Source organism: Bombyx mandarina, chromosome 15 (genome assembly GCF_030267445.1).
Source record: "Bombyx mandarina strain Sakado chromosome 15, ASM3026744v2".
In the NCBI taxonomy this organism is placed as follows: domain Eukaryota; kingdom Metazoa; phylum Arthropoda; class Insecta; order Lepidoptera; family Bombycidae; genus Bombyx; species Bombyx mandarina.
This window is the reverse complement of record NC_143221.1, coordinates 4,756,769-4,779,573: the sequence shown is the minus strand read 5'-3', so window position 1 is coordinate 4,779,573 and position 22,805 is coordinate 4,756,769. Positions and strand designations below refer to the sequence as shown.

The window sequence follows — 22,805 nt, the reverse complement described above, 5'->3', positions numbered from 1 at the left end:
GCTTGAACAAAATGGATTACATTCATTTTGTTCGCACATTTAACGTAGGTACAATATATTTACTTGATATGATAGAAAAAATTTAATACACCTAAGAATTCTTTTTAGTAATAGATATGAGGGGGCATTAATATTGGGGTAAATAAAATTATGACGCAGCCGTAAAGCCGTCGCCCTTAAATATTCTTGAAATTGGCTAGAGATACTTCGTATTATGAATTGCTCATAACTTTAATATTTAATTTTTTTAGTAATTAATTTAATAGCACATTTTTTTAGTGGCATCCAAAAAGTAATAACGTAGGTATCTACCAAGTAATTATATTTTGATAAGTTGCAATTTTAATACTTATAAGAAAGCTTCATTATTTTGTAAAAATAGAACATCGATTTTAAATATCGTGAAATAATTACCAAAGATTGCAAAACCAAAATAATTTCTATATTTGTAAAATAAATCTATATAATTCCTAAAGTTTGTGTAAAACTAAACTATATTTGAATCTCACTGAATAGTAAAAAAAATATTAAATTAAGTTTAAATTAATAAACAAAATCGTTGTATAAACTACATTATATTGGAAAAAAAAAACTATTGGTGTTTTTTTCAAATAAGTAAGTCTTAGTATAGCTCTGTCTGTGTTTTTATTAAACAAATCAAAATTGGTTTGTTTAGCAATTTCATACAGATAAGTACGAGTAAGTGCAAAACAAACGTATAATGTACAAAGTTTTACAGTATTAAAATTTCGTTTAATAGATATGATGGCGAACATTATAAGGTATAGTAAAGTGTATTGTATTATGAATTTATGACTAATGTTGTAAGAAATTTCTCATGTAGTAGTGAGGTTTCTACTTACTGATGTGTATATTTATATACTGACTATTATTTCAAACTGTTAACATTGAATAAAATTAATAATCAGGAATGAGGGTAGAACACGTGGACAGATGAGGGATATCAAGTATTTCTAGTGGGAAGTGTTTGAAGGATAAAATAATCATTGATAAGTTGTACTGTTTATAGTATGGTCGATTAATAACATAAAGTTATCACTGAGTTTTGAGTGTATCATGTAAATAACTACGGAATTTATTGACTAAAAAATGTATACAGGCATTGTAAAATATTTCCACCTCGCAAGAGGCTACGAGGTTATCCTACGATGTTGCCTCATACTTGTGTAACGGTTGTTGTTTTAATTTGGTATCCCTACACAATATTTCCTTTGGAGGATACGGGAAAGGAATTTATAAATAACTTTAATTGTTACGTAATTCAATCGCAACCGATTATGATTTAACTTATTCTTAACAGCTGTAACAAAAAAATGAAACGATTCACCAAAAATTTTTATAATTATGTAACGTAGAACTGATTACCGACAAATTGAATAGAAAATGACCCTGTCGTCAAAAACTTTAAAATATTATTTTTACGGATTGTGATAACTGAATACTTATTATGTATTGTGAATATGAAACTGTGTGTATAGTAGCCTATTATTAAAGTAGTTGATTTGAATGTTTTAAAAACAAATAGTAATTTAATATGTTTATGAAATTTAAAACATAGATATAGTATCTAATCTATAAATTGTTCCAAAGTTTATAAAAATGATATAAGATTATACACTGTTGTAATTGTCTCTGGAGTTTAAATAAATTAATGTCTGTTCGAAGAAAACGTCTTTTATTAAAATTTACAACGTACGTGTAATATAATAAATGCATGAAGTATCTATATAAATATATTATGTTATTTATTAAAACATAATTAAAGCGGAATCCAAATATTTGATAGGAATAGTCTACATTAGTTTCGGTTGCTGTTTTAAGGCAGTGATGTCCAAAAACCTAGGCATTTCATATGTCGGTGATTTTGGGGTACCTGTAACAAAAAAATTATAATTCAGATGATCTATGCGTTATTAATTAAAATATTAACTATTTAAATTTTTGTGACTATGTATTTTGAGAGTAGTTTTTAGAATTATAGCGAAAATTGGAAATATTTACCTTCTAGTAATTTATATCGTTCCATGTAATTTCTCGTCGCTATGGACATGTCCACAGGGCGAGGCTCTGGCGTCGTGGGCTTGACAGGTTCTTTGTAAGTTAGAGTTGGCTGACCTTTCAGATACTTAGCTGCTAATTGGTTCATCTTCAAACTTGTATCATTAAGAGCAGTATATATATGAGGCTGGTGTAATCCCAGCGGATCATCACCGAACTTGACTCTGCAAACAGAAATAAGCGTTATATAAGTATTTATTACAAATGTGTGTGTTCGCAAAATTTTATGGATCACGTTTTATAAAAACATACATATGAGGTCTAATTTACCAACGTGGCTCAGTACTCTAGGTACTTCTTTTTTGTCCATTTCATTACTATTAGCTATCGTAAGATCCGATTCTAACCATAAAGTCACAGCAAACGCCGCCGACAACCTTTAGATAAAGTTTTTAGGATTATTGGAATAACGGCGCTCTTCAAATCGGAACACGTATTAAGCTTCATGGTAAAACTAAGCAAAGCGGTGGTCTTAGATATTTTCCAAGTGGAAGATAACAAATTTACATTTTGACAAGTTTTTCAATTAGCTAATTTTTTTTCTACCTAAGCTGATAGCCTTGAGCGGCTATTTCAGCGTAACCTTAACTAGTAGGTGAGCTCGCGGGGCTCAAACCGGAGTGATGCTAACACTGACCCTAGCTAGAGCAGTGCTTCGCAGAATCTACCACCGGATCGGAAACGCGACCCACTGAAAAGATCCGGCGAGAAACTAAGTGGGCTGCGTCTATGGGTTAATTCGCTCGTCGAGCCCTTCGTCGCAAGCGACGGGTTCGGCGAGGACGGGTTCGGCGAGGACGGGTTCGGCGAGGACGGTGACCGGTGCTTGTGGTGCCTAAAAGCACCGTTAATGGATCGGGAGGATCCGTAATGACGTGTTTTGAGCGAACTTGACTATTTACCATTCGGTCTACAGGATCGGGTATACATTAGCTATGAGGAAATAAGATAGCTATGGGGGAAAATGCGGAGCTATATCGTTTGCATATCCCAAGGCTACTTAGAAACAATAGTGAATTTGCTCATTAGATCATAGTGCACAAATTAACTTGTTTAACTCCTTACCATATTTAATTTAAACCTTTGCACTTGAGAGTCTCACTCACCACTTTCTTCAGTGCAGAAATTCGATGCGCTGTTTTGCAAACTTTTTATGTTTCTGATAGATTTATTTTTCATTTTACATTATGTGGCGAGCAAGACCCACTTCTCGAGTGCAAAGGGTTAGTACCTAAATCATTCTATTCAATTTTATCTATCTCTTTATATTAATTTTACACATTATCATAGTTAATGTTCATTATTATCTATTTACCTCTTAGTAACACTGACATTCGTCTTGTCAATCTGCATTTGCACACATTGTCTCGCATTTCTGTACAGTGCACTAGCTGACGATGGTATATCAGAGTCTTGCAATATACCATTCACGTGAGTCTTGAAATAATAATAAAAAAAGTGTGCTTTACCAAACAAGTATTTAATAAGAGCTTGATACAAAAAACATATTTATTTTTTTATATTAATTTAAACCACACAAGTAGACAGCTGTACTAACCATAACTTTATTGTAATAGGTCCATCCAAGATTGGACTGGTCATCATTGCTTGCATCAGACCTATAAATGACAGTTGAAAATTAATAAAAATGCATTTATAGTACAGAACTTCAACAGTACTTAAAAGCAGTTTATAATTCTAATATTAAGAACTACTCAGCATCATTAACAGACACATCAGCCATAACAACAATTCATTTTACAAAATAAAACACTAAATATGAACTGTGTTATCATCATCAATTCACGGTTTTGGCTAAATTAAAAACCAGCATGAATCAATTTAACTATGAAGCATTGAAGGGTAAAGTAGTTGTTGTACCAGAGTTTTTTGTTGCAGCTCAAGGTCAACAATGGTATGATCTTTGAAGTATTTTATTGTGGTGATGACCTCTTATCATCAGAGAGGCTGATGGCTGAGGCTGTATCTGACCAACTTTAAATAACAACTGAGCAAAAGTAAACAAATACTCACTCACTATAATCCCTAACATCCAAATACATGCTTGGCTCTGGTGACATAAAGGGTGTTGTTGCATTATCAACTTGTACATTATACAAACTATTTTCATTAAATATCTTCTCTTCATTTCCATTGTTTTGTGTGTTTGAGTTAGTTAATGCAGCTTGAGGTGGTGGTAAATTAGAAGGTGGAGTTAGACCATCTAAAAAATTTATATTTGTCGGCTGAGTCTTTGATATCACTTCTTTTATACTTATTTGTGATCTATTACATTGTATTTGTGCATTCTCATTTGTTTGTTTATATATCTCCTTGTTGATCACCGTAGAAGTTTGTACCACTTCAAAGCTAGTCATTACACCAATAGATATTTTATGTTCAGTATTTTGTAACATCTCTTTGGGTTCTGAACACTGTTGAGTTTTTTCTGTTGCATATATGAATTTATCTACTTTCTCTTGCAGCAGCTGAAGTTGTTCATTTTGATGTTTTATAATTTTGAATAAATCTGCAACAGTTGGTTCACATTTCTCCTTAAGTACATTATTTTGTGGTACTATTTCTGTATTTGTAGGAATGGCATTTTCTTCATATCTTTTTATAGCTAAAGTCTTCTGATCCACAGCATCTGCCACTGTACAATTGCCAGATTGTTCACTGATAAAATTACAAATTGGAGGTTTTTGCTTTTTGTGATCACAATGCATGCAGTTATTTGGCTTTGGTAAGCAACACTGACAATATTTCTTTTTTGGTGCATTATAACAATGAAATTTTTCTCTCAAACAATGTTCATTTGATACTGTCTTCACACAATAATGACATGAGCAGTATTGAGTCTGTGTTGCAGGGATAGATACAAGCTTTGATGAAACTGGCTGTCTTTGCTGAGTACATTCTGGTAAGTTCATATTATTAATAAATTCTCCTTTTTTAGCTAAAGGATAATTTTCTTTACCCAAACTTAACCTACCAAATTGCTTATAAATTTGGCCATTGTCAGAGCAATTCAAATCCCTATTATTATTGCGTCTGATAAAGAAGCTGTTATCTTTCATCAAAATATTAGGAGAGTTTATGCTTTGATTATGAACAGTTGATAATGCAGGACGAAAATTATAATCTGAACTCTGATGTAGTGTGTCAATTCTTTCTGGGATTTTAAGAATCGGTCTGGAAGGAGCCTTTGTCTCATAACATGATGCATCAAATAAACTCAAGTCCAGTTCATTAGATGGCAAACACTTGGGACCCTTTTCTAATAAATCGCTCAAGTGAGTCTTATTAACAGTTGGATATGGCATGCTATTACTGCACTCAAATCTTTGTGCAGGATCTGAGTTATAGGGCAAAATTCTTGTATATTCTTGAATTTCCGGTGGTATAATAAAGGCATGATCTCCGATAAGTGGCCGAGGAGATTCACACTCCGCTTCGGTCATTGTAGAAAATTTTAGAGGGCTTTCAAAGCGGACCTTCTTCATGAGTACGTTATTTACTGGTTACTGTTTATGTGTTTAGGTAATATATAAACACTCGAATTCTTGACCGTTGTTCACAAATTTTACAAACAATAATCTACAATTTATAGGCACGCTCGTGGCAACATTTTTATTGTACCAATTCCTCTAAGTTGATTAAAATCTTATAAGTTAGGCAGGACTATATTAATACTATAGATTAAAGGAAGTTTGGCACCGTAAAAAGTACAGTAAATTAAATTAAATACTTTCCCGTTCCTACCTTTTGAAATTCAAATTTATACTCACCATTTCTCATTACGTTGTCCATTTGGCAATGGGAAAGAAGCACATACTGGCTAGTTTTTTGTACTCATCACGGGCCGATTTAACTTTATCAATTAAAATAAAAATAATTTAATTTGAAATCAGAATAAAGTTCTCCTAAATAAAACATCGACTTTAATAGCAATTACAATTACTTTTTTGCGAAAACGCGAAAAGTAAAGTTGTGTGAATTGTTTTTGTTTTGTTAATTTTGCGTTTTTTCAGTTTTAAATGTGTAATAACAGTGGTTTAATTTTTAATTTAATTGATTAATATATGTAAAAGTGCATAAATGTGGGTAAATGGAACAAAGCCGCTGGACGTAGCTTCTCCGAATCTTCCAAAGAGACTATATTTCATCTCATCATTTTATTCCAATTGATTAATATCTGAAATTAGTCAATTTCGCTTCATTTCACTTCATACGTTCCGTCATGACCTATGCAAGTGTAGTGTTCGCTCACGCGACTCACATGCACATAAACTCTAGTGTACATACTTCGTGCGAGTTTTTAACGTTCTCGACAGAGTTTAAGTTAACTCAACTTTATATGGGGGGTCGGAGGAGGGCGTTTGTCCAGCTACCTACCGCACGCTACCGTCACTCTAGCGCGCCGGTACCAGGAGGACGGGACGACACGTCGGCGGCTGCGGACTGCGATGCGGGCCGCATTTTCGTCGGCGCTGTCGTCGCCGAACATACCGTGGAAGAGCAACCCGGTCGGCGGTGTATAGCGTTCCGACCCAGCAGGCTGGTTCTGGCCCAGCGGGGAATCCCGCCAGCGGCATTGCCTGGGTGGCCTGGTAGGGCCGCCGTACCGCGGAGACCGACGTTGTTGGTCGTCGACTATCGCCTCGACGACCCGTCGCGTCGGTCGGGCGTCCTCGGGGTGGCACCGCGGTTGTAGTGTTGACCACGGGAACCCCCCTACTCTGACCGGGTTTAGACCCCGGACTGAGATCGGGCGTCCGGTGTAATAATGTAGGGGAGTCGTTTAGTGGGTGGGCCCTAAAATTCCTTGGGCCCGCGGTCTGCTCTCAACACTTGCACATCGTTGAGTCCCACATACCCCGTGCGCCCCCTAGGCGCGGGGACCTCGTAGGAGGTTCGGCCCCCGGCCCGAGAAAAAAAAAACCTTTATATCTTTGGGTACCGTCAGAACGCTACTTAGACAAAGCGGCGCGATGCGAAATCCTCTTATCGTGGCCGCCACTAATTATTACCCAAACCAGGCGACAGGGTAACGCAAAACTGCCGTTGCCCGAAATATGTCTTGTTGGATCCCCGAATTCAATCTCAGGGCTTTTAGGTCCCTCAAGTACCGCTCACCGTCCTCGTCAATTATGACGAGCGAACTAACCCATAGACACTTTTTTCTGCCTAACCTGGTGGCCTTGAGGGGCCTAGCAAGAACAGTGCTTCGCAAAATCTACCACTGGTTAGGGAACGTGACCCACTAAGAAAATCCGGCGAGAAACTCAGTAGGCTGTATCGGTGGGTTAATGTACTCGCCGATCCCTTCGTCGCAAGCGATAGGCTCGACCGGTTCGACTAGAACGGTGACAGATATATAGACACACTGAGCCACTGAGTTTATCGGCGGATCTCCTCAATGCATCGCGATTCAGATCTGGTGGTAGATTGTGCGAAGTACTGCTCTTGCTAGGGCTAGTGTTAAATTCTCTCAGGTTGAACCCATGGGCTCACACATACCTGTCTGGGCATAGCTGGAATAGCCTATTAGGCTACCAGCGAATAGTTACGGGAAAAAAATCGCTTCATATCATTTTTCAAAAAGCAAAATAAACCAAAGATTAGGCTGTATAAGGTGACACCTTCGTCTTTCCAGTTGGAAAAATGGAACCACAACCACCTTAATAATTATTAAAAGTCTAATTTAATCGCATCAACAATATAACTAAATACCTACTATTTGTTACTAACAATTTATCACCAATAAAATGAACGGAAAATTACTACGAAATTTTAATCCACTGGTTTCTATCATTCGATCAAAAGGTTATAAACATCCAGGAGGTATTCGTTACCCTGGGGGCATAACATACTATCCCAGGTAATATATAAAATCATTTATATACACAACTCGCTAGGGTCCGGCGATCGTCTTCAGGCTTTCTTAGAGAGCATTGCTCATTCAATAATATTTGCTTACTATTGTCATGACTTTAATTATACTTTTTAAATTTCATAGATTCCCAGATTACAAAGATCCTGAAATAACTCCATCAAAGTTGTTCAGAGTAGAGCGAATTAAATCAAGCAAACATTTTCCATACTGGCAAAAAAGGATATTGGATGAATTGAAAATTCATGAGGAGGTTTGTGTTAATAATATGAATGAGAAACTACAGCTGCAATTCTTCTGTAAAAAATATTTGAAATAGATTTTTAGTGCTTACTAAACTTTTTTTTTTACTTGATATTCTTTTTATAACAAAATGTGATGGATCAATCTGCAATGCAACAGAGTGAGAGGTTAAAATCAAGAATTATTATCTATTAAATAGTTTATTATAAAAAAACATAAAAATTCAAAATATTCTTATAAATAATGACTATTTAAAAATTTTGCTTTTACTTTCAGACCAGAGTCACTGTGGTTAAAAATATACCAGAAATCAATGCTAAACTATGGAAAATCAAGCATTTGATTAAAATTACACCAATTGAATTTCCTTATGGAGAACCAACTGCAGATGATATAAACTACACAATCCTTAAAGAAAATGGTCAATGCTTGGTTACAAAAAAATTGGAACCGGAATTCGGCCAGATCCAGGCCCTAGAAGAATTTGATAGTGATAGAAAAAAGATGAATTCTACAACCATAAAAAGAGATACTAGACATAGATGGAATACAGGACATGGAGGGGGATTTTAAATTAAATTAGTATGTTCAAATATGTAGTATTAAAATTAAATAAAATGGTTTTATTGACTTATATTCAATTATGAGCTGAAAATAAATTATAGGACCAAGTTAAATTAAGTATTCTTCTTCTTTGTCGTTTCCTCATTACTGAGGATCGTGACCACCTTGGTCCAGTTAATATAAAAATTATAAAATTAAGTATGGAAATATCCAATATTGATAATGGCAGTTTTATCCTTTTAGGCTTAGAAAACTGCAGTACTTCATGGCGGAAATAGATGGGACCGTAATATCATCCTGTGTAGGATTAAGCATTAAGCCTTAGTTTCAAAGCAATTTCTTAACATAAATAAGAAACGAAATATATAAATATCTACATTTTATTCTAAATAGACCACTGGTTGGTACAATTGTCTTAACTATTTTTGCTCTGAAGCAATCAGTATCCAATTTGATGAGCAATATGTCCTTTACTATACTATAAATTAAACTTCAAGATAATTCAAGATGGGTGTGGACATGTGGGTGTCTATAGACACCTATGATAACAAATATCTCATAGATTTTATGAAAATTTCTAATTTTAAAACATCTAGTCATCATCGTCTTCAAGCTTCTGTTTTCCCTTCTTATATAATAAGTAGTGAAAGTGTTGTGGTGTTTTGAAATAGTTCTCAAGCAAAATACCATGCTTTTCTCCTAATGAAAATCTGCCATCGCCCCATGTCACGACAAATGTAGGATTTAACTTTTTAAACTCATTTAAATGAAATTTATGTTTTTTTATCGAATTATATATGTGTCCTCTAAACACCGCTAGATAATCGTCTCCATCTTGGTAAAGTCGTATTACGTATTTTGAAAGCAATACTTTCACAGCAACATGGAATGCTATAAAGCTGCCAAGGTATACAATACATTCTATTGGATCGTTGGCTATAACCACATTATCTCCCAGTAGTACTGGATTATTCAAATCAGCTTGGTCGAAAACAAACATTCCATAATACAAGCCACTGAGTCCAATGGTACCAGTAGTAAATGTAAGATAAGTTGTAACAAAGTTTAGGACATTGTCCATTGGCGCTCTGTATATTAATTTCCATCGTTTAGAAACGTTATCCTTTTCTCTCCATCGATCTTGAGCTTCTACAAATTTCATTGGATGATTCGAAATACATCTTGCCGTGCTTTTAATTTTGATTATGTACCTTCCAGTCGACGTTATTGCACGTAAACAATTCATATTTACAAACATTGTTTTCAGTCACTTATTACATTTTATAGCTAGCACTTAATTTTCATGAATTTGGGGTACAAATTAGAAACTATGCTCTGAATTTTTTCACTTTAAAGTTTAAGCTTAGACGTAAGGGTAAGGTTATATTTCGCATAGACCTATTTATAGGTTTCATACTTCAGTGATATTTCGACTTTCTACCAAACAGCTGATTAATGCCACTGTCACAATGGATTTTTTAATTTGTCGAATTAGAAAAGGCAATCAGAAATTAGCCCATAGGTACAGTGTTTTTTCTAGTCAAAAATTAATCCTTTCGAAATGGTTGCAAAAATGTATTTTTATAGGGTGTATGGCATTGAATAGCATAACCGCATTTTTTTTCGTATGCGCCGTCAAAAGATAATGGGAGATTCGTCGGAAACCGGACAAGTGTTTTGAGAACTTTTTTTTTTCTTATCTAAGCTGATGGTCTTGAGAGACTATTTCAGTGTAACCAGGTGAGCTCGCGAGACTCAAACCTGACGATGTTGCTAACGAACCCTAGCAAGAGCCGTGTTTCGCAGAATCTACCACTGGATCGGAAACGCGACCTACTGAGAAGATCCGACGAGAAACTCAGTGGGCTGTCTGTGGGTTAACTTACTCGCCGAGCCCTTCGTGGCAAGCGACGCCACCACGGTTTCGACGAGAACGATGATGTAGAGTACTTATGTACTGTAATCGGCAGCTGACTTTTACTGATAGGGCGTGTTGTAAGCTATTATGGGTAGGTACCACCACACTGCTTATTTTTGCCAAGAAGCAATCGTGCGTTCCCGTTTGAGCGCTAAGTTGGATGTTATCAAATAAATGAGACTTCGAACTTAATTATAAAGGGTGGTGGTGTTTGATCCTTAAGTTATTAACATTCGTTTTTTGTTCTCTTGCTGTTTTTACTACTGTGCTCTCCACGTTTCAATTTAATCGTCCCGTTTATTATAATACTCCAAACATTGTAAAGTATTCGCAGTTGGTCTACTTGACCGCCATGAATAAACAATCTACTTTTGTTCCCACCATTAAATGAGATTTTTTGAAGCAAAAACGACACCTCCCTTTTTGAAATGAGGAATATCATAATGCACCGCGAGGCTTCAAGTAGAGACTGTCATCGACACCAATTTAGTGTTTTTGGATAGGCAGGCAGATAACAATGATTCAATATCTTTTTTTTTTTACACAAATGGACTGCAGCTATCTTGGAATAAAAATGAGATTTTCTCGTTGTTTAGACATGTATTAAAAATATTAACTTTAAGCGATACAATTTTCATAGAATATAGAATCAAAATAATTCAAATTTGTAATACTTGGTGATATAATTAACAGATACTTAACATAACATTTTTAGATTCTTTAGGAACTCTAATGACTACCAGCTATCACTGACAATACAAAGCTAAAGTAATTAGAATTAACACTAAATTTGTGAAATAGGCTTTGGACGAATTCCCAATTTTGAAAATTCGTCATACTCTTGCCAAGTGATCAACGGTAGAGGTATTAAAGAATAATTAACAACACAATAGAACAATTTCAATAACAATTTTGTGAATTTCCTACTAAATAAATGAAATTTATTGCAAAACTATATACTACAACTAATATATGTTCATCTTTTAATGTTATTATTTAACAATATTATTTTTGAATGCATGTGAAATACGTCAACCTTAACCATTAAATCAATAGCAAATATATGTCTCGTCCTACATTGACTTTTAAAAATATGGTACACCAATTTTTATTGCATTACGAAAATAGGCTTATTAAACCTCTATGTTTTTTTAATAACTCAACTATATTACCTAAACTTTTCATGGACTAACAGTGACGTTGTTCGATTCTGTATACTGGACCTTTTGGACCTTATTAGCTGGTTTAGGGTCTTCCTTAGACATTAAGTAATTCGACATCATGTCATAATCTAGGTTAGTAGAAATTTTATTTCTCTTAATTATGTTATTAGGCAGATTATTGCTGGCATTTTGTAGAACTTTAGAGAGACTAGCATCAATTGTTTCTTTATTCACTTTTTTAATATCGAACTTGTCACTGCGTACTTTATCATTTGTTTGAGTTTTCCTTAAACTTTCCGGAAGCGCGTCCGACCTGAGCTTCACCAGTGTTGTATTCAATACAGAACAATCTATTTGCATCAACATCACGTGGTCGTTCAATATGGAATCTAAAATGCAACATTGGTAATTTAGAACTATTTACACACCGTTTAGTACTGATGGGGTAGCCGTTGTACTGTAAAACTGAGACTTAGAACTCATATTTCAAGGTGCATATACATTGTTGACATCTGTGTGTTCCGGCAATCACTTAACAAAATGTAGTGGCCATGAACTCGTCCACCCATCTAAGTTTAAAAAAAACACTACCAATATAGTCTGGATCCAACCAGCCTATAGGTTAAGGTAGTTTAGTGAAGTGTTATTTTTAATGTAATATAATATTTAAAGTAAATGAAATAAATAAATAAAAATTAAATAGTGTTACGTATCGATAACAATTACGTTACCATTTCCATTTCGTGCAGGAAGTATGAGTGCCATTTTAGGAGGGCGAGTGACATTATGCGAGACGGCAGGCAGCAGCAGGTGTTCGCCCTTCCCAACTCCGACCACATAAAAGGTGTCGTCGCGCCTGTCCAGGGCCTGCAGCAGAGTGTTCCATTCTCCGAAGTCCTCCATGTTAATATCGTTCATAGATTTTCTCATTGGTTTTGTGTACAGGTCGTAGTCGATCACAGCACTCTCGGGGAAATCAATGTCTTTATTATTCCGCCTAAGGCGTCGCAGTCGCGACTTATCACGGATGTTACGCACCTGATTTCTTGTGTTTTGAAAATCGATATTGTTCGCTTCCAAATTTAATTTGTTAAAGAGTTTGTATGTTTCTAAAATACCACCTGAAATTTTAGGGTTGGAGAGTGATTTACATCTAACGTTTATGTTAATAATGTTTGAGTAAAGGTTGAATACCATTCATTTTTTCTTCACTAATATATGCGCTTCTTTTTCGTCGGAACTTGTTTTCGGTCCAATTCAAAGTCTTGCCTCCTCTAATCCATCGACTCAGGTCTCCGGCTATCCTAATACTCTCAGTTTGGTTTACATATATAGAATCGAGAGGATTTGTCATGTTTTGGCAATCGTAACTGCTATTTGTCATTTGATCACTTTCTGCTGAAAAATAAAAATATAGAATACAAAGAAATTTAATTGTTATTTTAAGTAATATTTCGAAAGTTCAATTAAGAACTATTGGTTTAATATGTCAAATTAGTGTTAGTTGGGTGGCAAACAAGATCAGAGCGGGTTGTATTAATCGGTTACTAAAACCTATAGAAAACCAATAATGTCGTCGCACAGCTTGAAATTAAAATAAGGTTTATTCAGCTCTGAAAATCGGAACGTTTGAAGAGTGTAATACGAAGATATTAGAAGAGGGCAATACGAGGTAGGTCTCTGGATTCGACTTGCGTGGACCGTGACAGAAAGCGAAATATGCGGAAATTCCACTTATTTTAACGTGTGATTGTACATTATTTTCATACCAGCTAATTCCACACTGCTCTCATCAGCCCATAGTAAATGTCTCGTGCTTTGTCGTTCTGGGGACGGTTTCAGGAATGGCTTTGAGTTCCACCTTCGAAAAGATTACCATAATATCATATTAGTTGTACATAGAGGTGAGGTTTATTTAATCATTTAGTAAAAAAAAGTGCTATTTAGAATTTCTAGATAATTTTGCATATTTTCAAAACAACAGTTCGTGTCAAATAATATTGTAATAACACATTGGATTGACTTGTTATTTATTATATCATTAAGATATTTAAAAATTCACAAAACAATTGAAAGGATTTATCTTTAAGCAAAGTTTACATTTAAAGTAAAAACCATCCATTCCGATGAAATTAGCGTGTGGAGTATATTTCTAGCGAGTGTATAAAACAAGCCCCCCAAAAAAAACATTTTTTTCATATTAGTTTATTAAAGTTATAGTAGTTATTATTAAAATGAGTTTTGTAAATACGGAGTGTTCGTGATAACGAAACTTACGTACCCAAGGACATTCCAGTTCAGTGAAACCATAAAAACCATAGCAAAGATAACAGCTATGTTCTTTTTAGGTATTAATGTCGACGGATCGAGGCGTGGTAACTGAAAAAGAAAACAAATTAAAATGTTATTTTCATTTAAAAAGATTCAAGTGTTAAGAAGATACTATAATTTTGTCAAATTTTTAAAATCACATTTTATGTTATAAAAAAAATATTTTTATTGCTGAACTCTCTTTAGCGGCGGCGCGCGCGTGCTGTAACAGCCGCGCGGAGCCCTATTTTCAACGTCTAATTAAAATTATAAATAATGGAGATAGAGTTCCGGGAGTTAGGACTTTTTTATTGGAAATTTCCTCCTCTTTAACGAGCTTTTTTCAAAATTGCTTCAATGTTAATATTTTTCAAGTTATTAACAAAAAACGAAATATCATTTTTTTTTCATCTTATTTTGCAATTTTTAACCTGCACCAAAATCCTTCAAAAACATTTTTCTAGAAGTGATTCCGAATCGAATGAGCCATCGCTCATATTTTTAGGACCTTTATCTCTATTTTTCACGTTTTTGAACTTGTTGACTAGACTAAGTAGGTACAGAGCAGTTATAATATTATAATCCATGAACCGTTTGTTGAGAAAGTCATTTCGATTCAAAATTAAACCTTTATTTATATTTTGAGAAGTTCTTAGAAGATAATTAAATACCACCGCAAAAATATATTGTCAAAGTGCAATATAAAATAGTCCTTAAACTCATAGGGATATGCACTTATTTTCATTGCTCAGTATATAAACATGTAGATTATCTCACTTACTCTTAGCGCATGCACTATTGATATGAATGTGATAAACAGATACCTGCGAGACACGTACGGCGTATGCCAGTATTTTTTTTAAATTTAGATTTTAATAAAAGAACATATTTTATTCATAGCACAGTTTTCCTTTAATATTCAATTGAAACCATTGTGTCAATTTATTTCATTTAACGCGTTTTGTGGAGTTATACGAGCGTGTTTTCCTACAGCGTATATTATATTACGTAACGTACATTACTACTGTAACGCAGTACTAATCCACTCCACGATGACCTGGAGTTCGACTCTGTCAGTAAGTATCTACAGTCGGCATCATTGCGCCATTTCGAGAAGGCGGCACGACATGAGAACCCTCTTGTCGTGGCCGCTGGAAACTACATACCCGATCCTGTAGACCGAATGGTAAACAGTCGACGTCGCCCAAAGCACGTCATTACGGATCCTCCCGATCCATTAACGGTGCTTTTAGGCTCCGTTAATGGATCGTTCACCGTCCTCGTCGAACCCGTCGCGTCGCTTGCGACGAAGGGCTCGACGAGCGAATTAACCCATAGACACAGCCCACTGAGTTTCTCGCCGGATCTTCTCAGTGGGTCGCGTTTCCGATCCGGTGGTAGATTCTGCGAAGCACTACTCTTGCTAGGGTCAGTGTAGCAACACTCTGGTTTGAGCCCCGTGAGCTCACCTACACACGTTAGGGTGAAGCTTATTTCAGCTTCACCCTCACCTCTCAAGGCTATCAGCATAGGTAGGAGGAAAAAAAAAACTAATCCACCGTGTTAAATATATAGAGAGATTTATTGTGTTTTGTATTACCTTCCGACTTCTTACGTTGCTGTCGAGTTGATCCCTCAACAACTTATTTTCGAGTCGTAGACTTGCTATCTCCTGGTGTGCTTCCAGTAATTGTTGTTCCAGCGCAGTCACATACTCTTTCTTCTTTTGTCGTGACTGACAAGCTGATTCGCTTAAATTAGTAAGATATATTTAATTAGAATTTCACTAATACACAGAAATCCGTTAGACTATAATTTTTGGATCAATGTGTTCAAACAGATTTCTTATATGATTAGATTTCTTGGCTTACATAATTATATATAGATTAGAATCAATTAATATCTACAAAAAGACAATAACAGTATATGAATCACAATAGAGTGCGTCAAAAAGAATTAAATAAACAAAAAATCTTTTGACAAACAGAAGAGAGATAATAGTATCTTAATTAGGTACCATTATCTATTTTTTAAAGAAACAATAACTTTTTTTTTTTAATTATTAGACTCGTTAATAGTCTAACTAGGAGATGTATGGAAATGGTAGTGCAAGGTAGAGGGGGTGAGGTCGACCAAAGAAGACATGGATGGAGTGAGAGTGAGAGTTGAGATGACGGCTGATAGAAGAGAATGGAATAGAAAAATTCGCTGTGCCGACCCCATCTAGTGGGATAAGGCGGAGAAAAAAGAAGAAAATAGTCTAAACTACGATTAAAAAATAGATAAAAGGATTGCGGAGAAAGAGGAAGAGAATGGGGGAGAGAGAGAGGGTAGAGAAGCAGAATTTTTTGTTTTTGTTTCTTTATGTATTATATTAGGTATTGGAAAACCAATGCATCCATGTGTACATATTTTATTCTTCAAAGATTACAGATGGAATACAAAACGTTATTAATTCATTCATTAAATTATATTAATTTCACATTAATGTAAAACTCGTATTTTATACATATATAGTTACCGATTTTTTATCATCCGCTGTTGTTTTTTCAATGCCCTTATTTCATTTGCAGTTAAACTAGAGAGATCAATACCGTCGAAACTGGGATTCGTTGGTTCTGTCGTACATATCGTCCCGTTTTGTACTTTTGTTTCGTATCCATTATCACTTAAGGGAAGATCTGTATTTATCACGATCGAAGTATTACTTCTAGGAGACACTGCCTTTGAAAATTAAAAAAAAATAAATGATATTTTAAATTGTTTAGATTCACAATTCCATTTTCAAATTATAATAATTTTACGTTTTATTTTTTGGAACAGGATTTTAGCAAATTATATCTTTTGATCGTACATGCTACATAATTTGAACCCAACACAATCGGATCCTTCAGTACGAGTAGGTATATCCATATTAAGTAATAGAAAGAAGTTTTCAATTTATTGACGATTATATTCACTTTCTTAATTTGCATCCCAATTTTCTTAATGCATAATATTTTTTCATATTATGATTCCATATTATAATAGTTGAAATTTAAATTATTTTATGTGACTATCCCTAATGTATTTTTAGTATAATACATACTGCTTTTTTTATCTTACCTTAATGGAATGTCCATTCTTATCGTTGAGCTTAGTCTGTGGTATTGGTATTAAGGCAATTTTAGCATTTTTCTCTAATGGCACTAAATGTGATGGAATGACACTCGAAGATCTCTCAAGTTTGGAATTTTTTTGTTGAACAACTAACTTAATTTGATCATTTAATTTGATTTGGTTTTCGTCTTTAACAAAAATACATGATGATGTATTTTCGTTTACAACTTTAAAATATGCATTTTGAACATAACCATTTCCTGAAATTATAATAAAATAAGTAAACAAATAACAAATTTAAAAAATCTTTTTTTTCGGTTCATCAATAATTTCGATACATACCTTTGTGTGTCGTAGGGCACGTTACTTTTGTATCGCTGCTTTCAATCTCAGTCTTGATACCCTAGTAAAAATAGAATTTTGTATTCGTCGTAGTAAAAATAGAATTTTGTCCGTCGTTATCAGTGACGTCACTAAATTAACTAGAGATACTTCTACCCTCCATAGACTTGTATAACAAGCGTGAAACCAATATTAGTTGCATGGGCCGATAAACTCACGACACGCATTGTGCTTAGCTTACTAGCACCAAAGCCGTTTTTGTTTTTCGTTTTTTGTACTGTTACAAGTGGTGAAAATTCAATTGATTGTATTAAGCGGGAATTCTTTAAGCTACAAAATGGAAAATAAATATGCTTCGCGGCACATATAAGCATGTTGACTTGAATAGTTTTGGAGACTTAAAGTGAACCATAAAAATACGCAAAACGAAAACAAGTAATTTTTGTAATAAAACAACATTTTTAAATGTTAAACAGTATTTTAATGATTCCAAAAGCGATCGAACTTAATTATCGTGAATAAAGACGGCATATGCCAGTCGTCTAAAACTACTTGATATGTTTTTTTTTTCTTTTTTATGAAGGAAGGATTACTGGTGGCCCGAAGGCCTTTCCAGCTCCACCAGGGCATGTGGACGAGCAAAGACTCAGCCCACAGGGACTTAATATGTATTATGTTCCGTTTGTATTAGTAGTCAATTAATTGCGTTTTTATACTCTGTATAATATCAGCTAAATAAAATGCACTGGAACACGTAAAAAGACGTCAAAGCTCGTGTGATCCGTCTACACTGTGTATTAATAATCGCTATGGGGAAAAGGCAGAACATCTCTCAAACTCTCTGAAAACTATAGCGCCTTTATCATAGAACTAGATTAGTCTTCTTAATGTTTGGGCTTTAATTTACGCCTTACTTTCAATAAATTTCTTTAATAGACCCGATTCTCTTGAATTGAAATACAAGTTATATTGCATTTTATCCTTAAGAAAAATCAACTCTATCTGTGGAATCACTCGATACACACAGTGCCTTGTTTTGTTAGCCAAGAATTCTACTTAAGAATACTGTTTAAACTTACCTTGATAACACCATTTTCAATCGACATGACAGGCCCTTTTTCTTTGTGAACTGCATCTTGTATGTAGCCTTTTGGCTGTACATTTGATGGACCTAATAAATAAACTTTAATTACATTAGAATTTACATATTAAGTAAAAATGTGGGGAAAAATACAATATTATAAATATATGGATCTATTCGAATTTTCTATTAATTTACTACACCAGGCAACTGACCGGAACCGATGGAGGCTGACAGTAGACAAGCTAAAACGGAGTCACGATCCTCAGCAAAGAGGGAGCGATGGAGAAGAAGAAGAAGAATTCGAATTTTCGTACCAACTGTAGTGATTGATAGTTATAAATAATTACCCACACCCTATTTCGGTTTCATTTCTCATTGATCATTTTTACAATTTAATACACTCAGACAATTGACTCAGACATTGATCATAAAATGACAATAACTTGAATATTAAACTCTAAAAGTAGTTTGAATTATTCAGGCTTAATTGAGAAGTCCTTTACAATGCCCTGAGGATCTAGACAATTTTACATTATACTAGTCTTAATGCTTGTAAAAAGTACATGAAGCTTTTTTTTTATTACTTAGGTGGGTGGACGAGCTCACAGCCCACCTGGTGTCAAGTGGTTACTGGAGCCCATAGACATCTACGACGTAAATCCGCCACCCACCTTGAGATATCAGTTCTAAGGTCTCAACTATAGTTATAACGGCTGCCCCGCCCTTCAAACCGAAACGCATTACTGCTTCACGGCAGAAATAGGCAGGGTGGTGGTACCTACTCGCGCGGACTCACAAGAGGTCCTACCACCAGTAAAGCTAAGATCAATATATCCTAGACTTTGTTTAGAAGTTCAGCAGTAAGAGATGTGCAGTAAGAGCAGTAAGAGATGCGGGAACAGCTAAGGGCGCCAGGAATGTTTATGATCTACATTTCGTACCTTCGGTAAGACAAGGGCCAAAGTGCTAAAATTTCTGAAAATGAGTTAAATATGCCAAAGTGCCTTAAAAACTAATTTCTACCTGTAGGAACAAAGACATTCACTAGATTATTTTCGCCAGATGGTAAAAGTGTCTTTGTACCATTCGTTCGTTTTTTGGATGATATTGGCGCGACAAAATCTTATTGGTCATTTGCGGCATCGCCCGCGCGAGTAGTGGTTTTGTACTGGACCATAAGGGTCATTAGGGCAAATATGCCCTTTTTTTATATTTTGGAAAGACATGGTCACATTTTGTGTACATAATATGCCTAATTTGAGAGCACATATTTGACAGAAAAAATAAATAAGTTACGCATTTACTTGGCATTCCACAAAGAAATATGTGGCACTTTATAGATTTAATGTAAACCTTTTAGAAGTGAATTTTATGTTATTTTTTTATTGTAGTTTTATTTTATCATTGATAAAGATTTTCCTAAGAAAAAGAAGAATAAAGATGTAGAAAATAAGTAGTATTTTCATTTAATAAGTAATTTCAATATAATGTGTAACTTTGGTCGCAACTGCACATTTATTTAAATGTTGGTGGGATAATGGCATAATTGTAGGCATACATTAATATTTCATTAAATAATTAGTATAAATAAATAAATAACTCAGTCTTTCAAATTACATATTAATATTCACATGTATAAGGTATATTTTTGCTATAAATAAAATACTATTTTACATTAATATGGGCAGAAAAACACAATTTAAATCTATAAATATCTTAAAACGTCTCTACTGAACATTTTTAAAATTAGCACTTCGGCCCTTGTCTTACTGAAGGTGCGATTTGTACCTGTTTTATGTAAAAATAGTTCCACGTCTTCAAGTTTCAGGTTGCTTGTAGGCTCCTGATCCAAATTTAACATCCAGTCACAGGGTGAATTCGATGATTGTCTTGTTGATGTATTCGAACCACTGTTTTAGTTTGAAAAAAAAAAAAACATATTTCTTACATCTCAGAAAAGAATACTAACATAGCTCTTAATTTACACACACAACACAAAGGTAACCAAGCCAAACAAAACCTCCACATTCCTTTGAAGACTGAGTGTGGGGATTAATTATTTTTTAATTTGTTTTCATTTTTTGTTTATTATCAGAGGCCAAGAGCTACTTTGGAGTCACAGCTCCAGCACATTAGTAGTAGCCTTTTTTAGTTAATGATTTGAAAATAACAAAATTACAAATTTTAAATGATTTGTATTTTACACTAATCTAAACTAAAAATTAAATAAATAAATACTGGGGACAAATCACACACAGTCATCCTGACACGCAGACCTGTTACATCATAGAAATGTTTGCCTAATGTGGGAATTTAGCACACGGCCCTCAAGACAAGTCAGGGCTGCTAGCTACTGCTCTACCAAGCCAGTGAAATTAACTGCATATTTCGAAAACGTCATGTGACATTAATATGTCTTCATAATCAATGACAGCCATCATGCTTTAATGCCTACGGCACCATAAATACTATAATATCAAGTGGATTATGAGTAGCTTATCTTTTGCAATAAATATTTGTTATTATCTAATTACTTTTTAGAGTCATCATCACTGCCAGAATCGCAATTACCGCTGCTCTGAGATGAATTTAAACTCAACACAGGTGATATAGGTGGTACAAGAACTGGAGCTGCATCTGCTAGAATTTCACTGGGCGATGCATCTGCTCCATCCAGTAATGAAGGCCAGTAGTCCTTTGATAGGAGCTCATCTAGAAAATCTTCACCTTCAACAAAAATAAACGAGAAATTAAATTCAATAACCAAATGGAGAATTTTAAATAAGCAGTTAAACCCTACAATTACCATTGAAAGTATAGCTTAATCTAATACTTGTTTTTTAATAAAACAGTTTCTATAATGTAAGTTTTTAAAATACTACATTATTTCTCTATTCATCATATATATACATAGACATATAGAGGGACACCAGATTTAAAAATATATTTATCTCTTTGTCTTTGTATGTAATGTTTTCAGGGTAAGAGAAGTTGATGTTTAAGCCCTAAACACCCCCTTATGTATAAATACTACCGCTTCTCTTAAAAGATGAGGGAGAAGCAGTAGTAGGTCAATATGCCAGTATTGCATTCCCTCATCTTGTGATGATAACCAAAGTATAATATAATATCAATGCATAAAACATATTAAATATGTACATCACAAAATGTCAAATTCAGGTTATTTTTATGAGTTACATATAAAATGATTTTGCAATTTGCGAAAGGCTCATGATCTCTGAACAAAGCCGTGGGATTGGTAAGATTGAAACAATTACAATTATATTGTGGTAACATTTCACACCAGAGTAAAGTATAAATAATAACTCGTAGATAAACATCAACACAAACCATGCCGCGTAGTTTAGATAAAATTTTAAACTATGTAATAAAGATAAAAGTTGTGAACGCGATTCGGTCATTAAATTACCTAGTTTTTAATAAAACAGAAAGTTTATTCAAGGACATGCATAAAACACAATAGAGGTAATAAATTAAATGCAAGAACCAAATAGTAATTGATTTAAAATTTACGTTACCATAAAAACCAGTTTTGTTATCAATTACAATATCCTCATCCATCGGAACTATTTAACTGAAGCCATAGATTTATTTTACTAGGCAATCGAAATAATAACTACACATGTAGATAAAACGGTTCTATAATATCCGGCAACTTTAATTAATAAATTAGAATTTATGAACAGTAACACGCATTGGTCATTGTCAATTTCTGTTTTGGTATGTCTAATTTTTATTCTATGTTCTATTCATCTTTGTCACTCAGGATTATTTTTTAAATTAATCTGATTGCTTGGAATTTAAGTCTTTTAAGCCAAAAGACCCACTCATCGTCTTGAGCCTGATAGCTTAAATAATACACATAAATAATTAGCCTGATAATTATGAAATAATTAAAATAATAATAATCGATCGATCGAAAACATAGATTTTCATGAACCATGCTTCAAACTATTTCGGTACATTGCTTACGAATTTCCGATATGAAAGTCACCATCTTGACACTTACTAGAAGAAGAAGAATCATTAAGTAAAACAATACACTGTCAAAATAATACAAACCACAGCTTCTTTGTGGGAAAACAA

General features: G+C 34.3%; 4 protein-coding genes across 5 annotated transcripts; 1 reads left to right on the top strand and 3 right to left on the bottom strand.

Moving 5' to 3' along the window:
- Positions 1–1,679: 1,679 nt before the first annotated feature.
- Positions 1,680–5,887, bottom strand: LOC114245532 (uncharacterized). Its single transcript, XM_028177721.2, has 5 exons — positions 4,114–5,887; positions 3,638–3,698; positions 3,395–3,516; positions 2,023–2,243; positions 1,680–1,894 (listed from the first exon to the last, which is right to left on the bottom strand). Exons 1-5 carry the CDS (start codon positions 5,583–5,585, stop codon positions 1,815–1,817), a joined length of 1,956 nt encoding a protein of 651 aa, XP_028033522.2. The 5' UTR covers positions 5,586–5,887; the 3' UTR covers positions 1,680–1,814.
- Positions 5,888–7,722: 1,835 nt separating this feature from the next.
- On the top strand, positions 7,723–8,840 carry mRpL30 (mitochondrial ribosomal protein L30). Its single transcript, XM_028177673.2, has 3 exons — positions 7,723–7,963; positions 8,102–8,228; positions 8,495–8,840. The coding sequence occupies exons 1-3, from the start codon at positions 7,851–7,853 to the stop codon at positions 8,789–8,791; spliced, it is 537 nt and encodes a 178-aa protein (XP_028033474.2). The 5' UTR covers positions 7,723–7,850; the 3' UTR covers positions 8,792–8,840.
- Positions 8,841–9,148: 308 nt separating this feature from the next.
- On the bottom strand, positions 9,149–10,185 carry LOC114245484 (uncharacterized). Its single transcript, XM_089732742.1, has one exon. The coding sequence runs from the start codon at positions 10,038–10,040 to the stop codon at positions 9,375–9,377; it is 666 nt and encodes a 221-aa protein (XP_089588868.1). The 5' UTR covers positions 10,041–10,185; the 3' UTR covers positions 9,149–9,374.
- A 1,095-nt stretch (positions 10,186–11,280) lies between these two features.
- On the bottom strand, positions 11,281–22,471 carry Atf6 (bZIP_ATF6 domain-containing protein ATf6). Of its 2 annotated transcripts, none has more exons than XM_089732741.1 (13): positions 22,238–22,471; positions 21,233–21,425; positions 20,487–20,608; positions 18,694–18,785; positions 17,615–17,675; positions 17,279–17,532; positions 16,695–16,897; positions 15,774–15,924; positions 14,145–14,242; positions 13,633–13,724; positions 13,058–13,261; positions 12,595–12,984; positions 11,281–12,252 (listed from the first exon to the last, which is right to left on the bottom strand). In XM_089732741.1, exons 1-13 carry the CDS (start codon positions 22,278–22,280, stop codon positions 11,882–11,884), a joined length of 2,274 nt encoding a protein of 757 aa, XP_089588867.1. In that variant the 5' UTR covers positions 22,281–22,471; the 3' UTR covers positions 11,281–11,881. The 2 variants fall into 2 exon arrangements, with proteins under 2 accessions (XP_089588867.1, XP_028033494.2); XM_028177693.2 differs by having other exon boundaries at positions 13,058–13,258.
- Positions 22,472–22,805: the final 334 nt, after the last annotated feature.